General features: G+C 40.9%; 1 protein-coding gene across 2 annotated transcripts; it reads right to left on the reverse strand.

Moving 5' to 3' along the window:
* Positions 1–1,142: 1,142 nt before the first annotated feature.
* LOC103714960 (60S acidic ribosomal protein P1-like) lies at positions 1,143–2,314 on the reverse strand. Of its 2 annotated transcripts, none has more exons than XM_008802450.4 (5): positions 2,154–2,314; positions 1,972–2,060; positions 1,743–1,866; positions 1,569–1,654; positions 1,143–1,455 (listed from the first exon to the last, which is right to left on the reverse strand). In XM_008802450.4, exons 2-5 carry the CDS (start codon positions 2,038–2,040, stop codon positions 1,402–1,404), a joined length of 333 nt encoding a protein of 110 aa, XP_008800672.1. In that variant the 5' UTR covers positions 2,041–2,060; positions 2,154–2,314; the 3' UTR covers positions 1,143–1,401. The 2 variants fall into 2 exon arrangements, with proteins under 2 accessions (XP_008800672.1, XP_008800673.1); XM_008802451.4 differs by having other exon boundaries at positions 1,972–2,063; positions 2,154–2,300.
* Between the last annotated feature and the right edge of the window lie 1,904 nt (positions 2,315–4,218).

Raw genomic sequence — 4,218 nt, forward strand, 5'->3', positions numbered from 1 at the left:
ACCTTAGAAGCACCCTCCATCCACCCTGCAATAATTCTACCCACCCACCCACACAAATACATCTACCTCAAAATTTAAGCCAAAATGATTGAACTGGAACATTTCTTAGTTGCGCGCAATCAAAATAATGAAGTGCTGATATATTTCAGGTTTACTTTGTGCACAAATATTATTCGCGACTTTATAGCCATATTATGAGTTTCTATTGGTAATCAAGATTCACAATTCTAACACAAACATCACTTGACAAAAAGGAACAATAACCCTGGTTCTTAAGCATTCTCCTCATGTTCAAGTTCATAGATATCATAGCTCAAAACATCAAAGACCACAAAGTTTAAACATCAAAATGATTTGCATGTAAAACAAAGATTGACAATGAATATACATGAAAGAAAAATCTAACTACTACTAACCCAATGGATGTCAAGTACACATTGACCATCCAATTTCCAAAAATTGAGCAACAAGACATATTCCAAGGTTCAACATACCCATGGGTTCTGCCTCGTACCAGGTATATCGTTCCATACTTGCACCGAAACAAGACTCAAAACAGGAAATGTATCGACTCTCAACACACCAAACTGACCCCATACTAGGCGTACTGACATTGTACCATAATGGTAGCAATCCTTGATGTATTTAGCTTTCCATAAAGGGAAGTAAACATTTTAGGATTGTAAGCACTTATTTCATGTGCATCATACTAAGTATGCATATAATTAAAAGGAATGGAACACCCAATGCAGAGTAGGTTGATGCCTTTGCTATTGCCACAAATAATGGATAGTCATGATGATATACGAACACTATTAAATGCATTTATGCCATAAAGAAGATGAAGAGACATTCTCTAGCATACAAAATAGAAAATGAGTAGACAGATAAATAATATATACTCATACAATAGCATGAAGAATTAGACCCATCTGATGATTCTTTGCATAAATAGAAGCCCCAACTATAGATGATTTGGAGGCTAATGAAAGAAATAAAGAATAGCAGCGATGACCCTACAACAATATAATCCAATACTGCCAAACCAAATAAGCGGCACCATTTTAGGTGAAGACTACTGCATCAGTTAAAAAACATAACAAAGATTTGCCAACATGTTTTATAGAAAATTTACACAGAAAAGAACTGAATTAAAGATTATTTAAGAACCCACCATGGATTATTGATCATTCTCGTCCAGAGCACTACAAACTTAACTAAAACATAAAATGCTTGCAGATAGAAATCTCAATATTCCACTTGATAAACGTAAAACGATCTCTTCAGATGTATCAACTCAAACACATTCCAGCATCGAAAATCTAAATGATGACAGCTCTTACGAATAAAATGAAAATTTCTCCATCTTAAAATTGAAAGGAAAGAAGTAGCCAAAGCTCTCTAATCGAATAAGCTGAATCCCATGTCGTCATCACTCTCCTCCTTCGGCTCCTCCTGCATCAAGAACAGGAGCCGATAAAAATTAACATCCTCGGTAACCTCAAAATCACACTATTCATCCCATCATGCATAATAACGACAAATTTAAATTTGGAAAAGAAATCCACCTTCTTCTCCTCAGCTTCCGGCGCGGCAGCAGGCGCAGCTGCACCACCAGCCGGCGCTGAGACCGCAACAGGAGAACCGCCTCCCCCTACATTAAACGACCCAATAAGCATCATTTAAACCACCCAATAAGCATAAAAAGATTGCGCGGAGAAGGGAAGCAACGGGGTTCGAACCGGAACCAACGCTCAAGATGAGGTCGTCCACGCTCCTCTTCTCGAGCAGCTTGGCGAAGAGCGGAGCCCAGTAGGAGTCTATCTTCAGATTGGCGGCCTTCACCAAGGTGGAAATCTTCTCCGCCTGTCATCAACCAAATCAAAAACCCTAGCTTTAGATTACATGCAGCATCAAAACACTAGAAAAGAAGGAAGAAGAAGGAGAAGAGAAGGAGAAGAAGAGGAGAACCGTGATGGCGATCCCATCATCGTGGAGGATGAGGGCGGCGTAGGAGCAGGCGAGCTCTCCGGTGGACATCGCGAGATCAATCGAGCGAGCTGCTAAGATCCGAAGAACAAAGAAGACGTGAGAAATTTGGAGGAAATTCGTTTCGGAAAAATTGGGGCGAGGAAGAGCAGGTGGGATCTTACCCGAGAGGAGATCTGGATAGAGAGGCGAGGACGGGATGCCTCCTTGTTCTGCCTTGTGCGATCCTTCTAGGGTTTCGGTGGCGATGGTACGAAGGCCTTTTATATGAGACGGGCCGTGCCGTTAGGGTTTTGGGATCCCAGAACTTGAAGTGCGGAGGCACGGCGTCCGGGCTGGGTTGTTGTTTTTGGGCTCGGCATTGCCAGAAGATTGTTATGTCTCCGGCCCATCTTAAGTTTTTTTTTTCAGAAACCGATTTTATGTTCTGCTAAGATATATTATATTTCAAAACAATAAAAATTCTATTCCGAAAGTGGAGTTGAGAGCGGCGTGGGCTAGCCTGAGATATGCACGGTGTGTGCTGCAGGCCAGAGTAGTTCCGCTGGCGGGCAACTCGGTTACAGTGATTGGCTGGATCCAGAGGGAATCGGGTGGTGCGGATAGGTGTCACCCACTACTCCGGAACATTTGGATCATGGTGAGAGATGATGTTGAGTTCAAAGCTAGGCATATTTATGGAGAGGCTAACGGGGCTGCGGACTGGGTAACCTCGTATGTGGCTGATCATTTTGGAGGTATTCTATGAGTCAGAGAAAAAGAATTGCCTAGTGCACTCCGTGATGTGTTATCTTTAGACTTTTTTTGGATGTATTCATATTAGAGGCGTATGAGCCAACACTGTAGCAAAAAATAAAAAAATAAGAAAATCAATTATAGCTATAATATATTGGGGAAGGGACTCCCATTGGAATTCCATTCAAAGGAGTTTAAGATTGAGATGGTCAGCATCTAGGGAATTTAAAATCATCCCTCTTTTAGCAGGGCATCTGCTGATCTGTTTTGAAAGAAAAGGAGATATAGGTAAGGGCCAACGGATCATGAGTTGGGGCTGGTCGGGTCTTAGCTTTAGAGCATTAGCACTCAACTATGGTGCTGGTGAGAACTCCATCCGCTCTGCTACTTCGTGGGTTAGATTTTCTTGACCTTCCAGTGGAGCTTTAAGAGTGGAACATGCTTCTTCAGGTAGCGGCAGCAGCCGGAGTACCCAAGTTCATTGATAATTGTACCAAAGAGATGATCAAAGGGGGCTATGCAAAAGTCTATGATTCGGGCCATGGTTTATGATGGATGGGTGATTCAGGCAAGGCAAATATTCAGAAAAACGAATGGGGCTGCAGATTGGGTAGCTTCTTTTGTTGCTAACCACTCAGGGGACCACCTATGGGTAGGCGAGGCAAAGTTGCCTAATGCTCTTCATGATGTATTACTTTTTGACTTTCTTGATTATATCCGTACACGTATGTATGATACTTTCGTTTTAGCACCCAAAAAAAAAAAAGTAATGAAGTTGTCAAAGCAATAGATAAATTAAGGACATGAGATAACCCCTAACCACTTTGCCTCTTTGTCCTAATGAATGCCTTCTCTTGGAATTGTAGAATAGCGGCGTAGCCGTCGTTCCTAAATTATCTTAAGCATCTGATCAGAAAGTATGAGATTGATATTTTCAGGTGAATCACTTGAATAAGTAAAGAAAATATCAGGAATCAATAGAACATATTTGCTATGGTTGTGAAGGGGCTCTCAAGTTAAATTTTTGTGGCATGGAAGAAAAACTTACAATCTGTTGAAATTTGCAGCACTAACAAACAAGCTATTTTTGATTAGTCATAATTAAAGATCATCAGCCGCGCACATGTGGAAAATAATGCAGAATAATTCGGGATATGGTGCAAAATAGGGTTTTACCAGGTCATCTGGTTATGATCATTGGAGATTCAATGTAATCAGTTCAAACCGGAAGAGAAAGGAGGGCGGAAATTTAAAGAAAATGGAGATAACAGGGAGCTCAAAAATTTCATCAGGGAGAATAGATTGATGGATTTGATATATAGTGGCTGCCAACATACTTGTTGGGAAAGATCAGATAGAGAAATGGCTATGGATAGTTGGATTGACATGTTCCCATAATCTAAACTCTTTCATCTTCCAAGAATCGGCTCGGATCATTGTCTAATTCTATTAAAATTGAGGCTACAAGAAACAAAAGACCTACACCATTCAGAT

Source organism: Phoenix dactylifera, unplaced genomic scaffold, assembly GCF_009389715.1.
Source record: "Phoenix dactylifera cultivar Barhee BC4 unplaced genomic scaffold, palm_55x_up_171113_PBpolish2nd_filt_p 001312F, whole genome shotgun sequence".
Taxonomy (NCBI): Eukaryota; Viridiplantae; Streptophyta; class Magnoliopsida; order Arecales; family Arecaceae; genus Phoenix; species Phoenix dactylifera.

Bases quoted from the DNA above. Each gene is read 5' to 3' on its own strand.
- LOC103714960 (XM_008802450.4), bottom strand. From the start codon at position 2,040: ATGTCCACCGGAGAGCTCGCCTGCTCCTACGCCGCCCTCATCCTCCAC. The intron at 1,867-1,971 runs GTTCTCCTCTTC...GGTTGATGACAG, and splicing joins ATGATGGGATCGCCATCACG to GCGGAGAAGATTTCCACCTT. The intron at 1,456-1,568 runs GTGGATTTCTTT...TTCTTGATGCAG, and splicing joins CGGAAGCTGAGGAGAAGAAG to GAGGAGCCGAAGGAGGAGAG.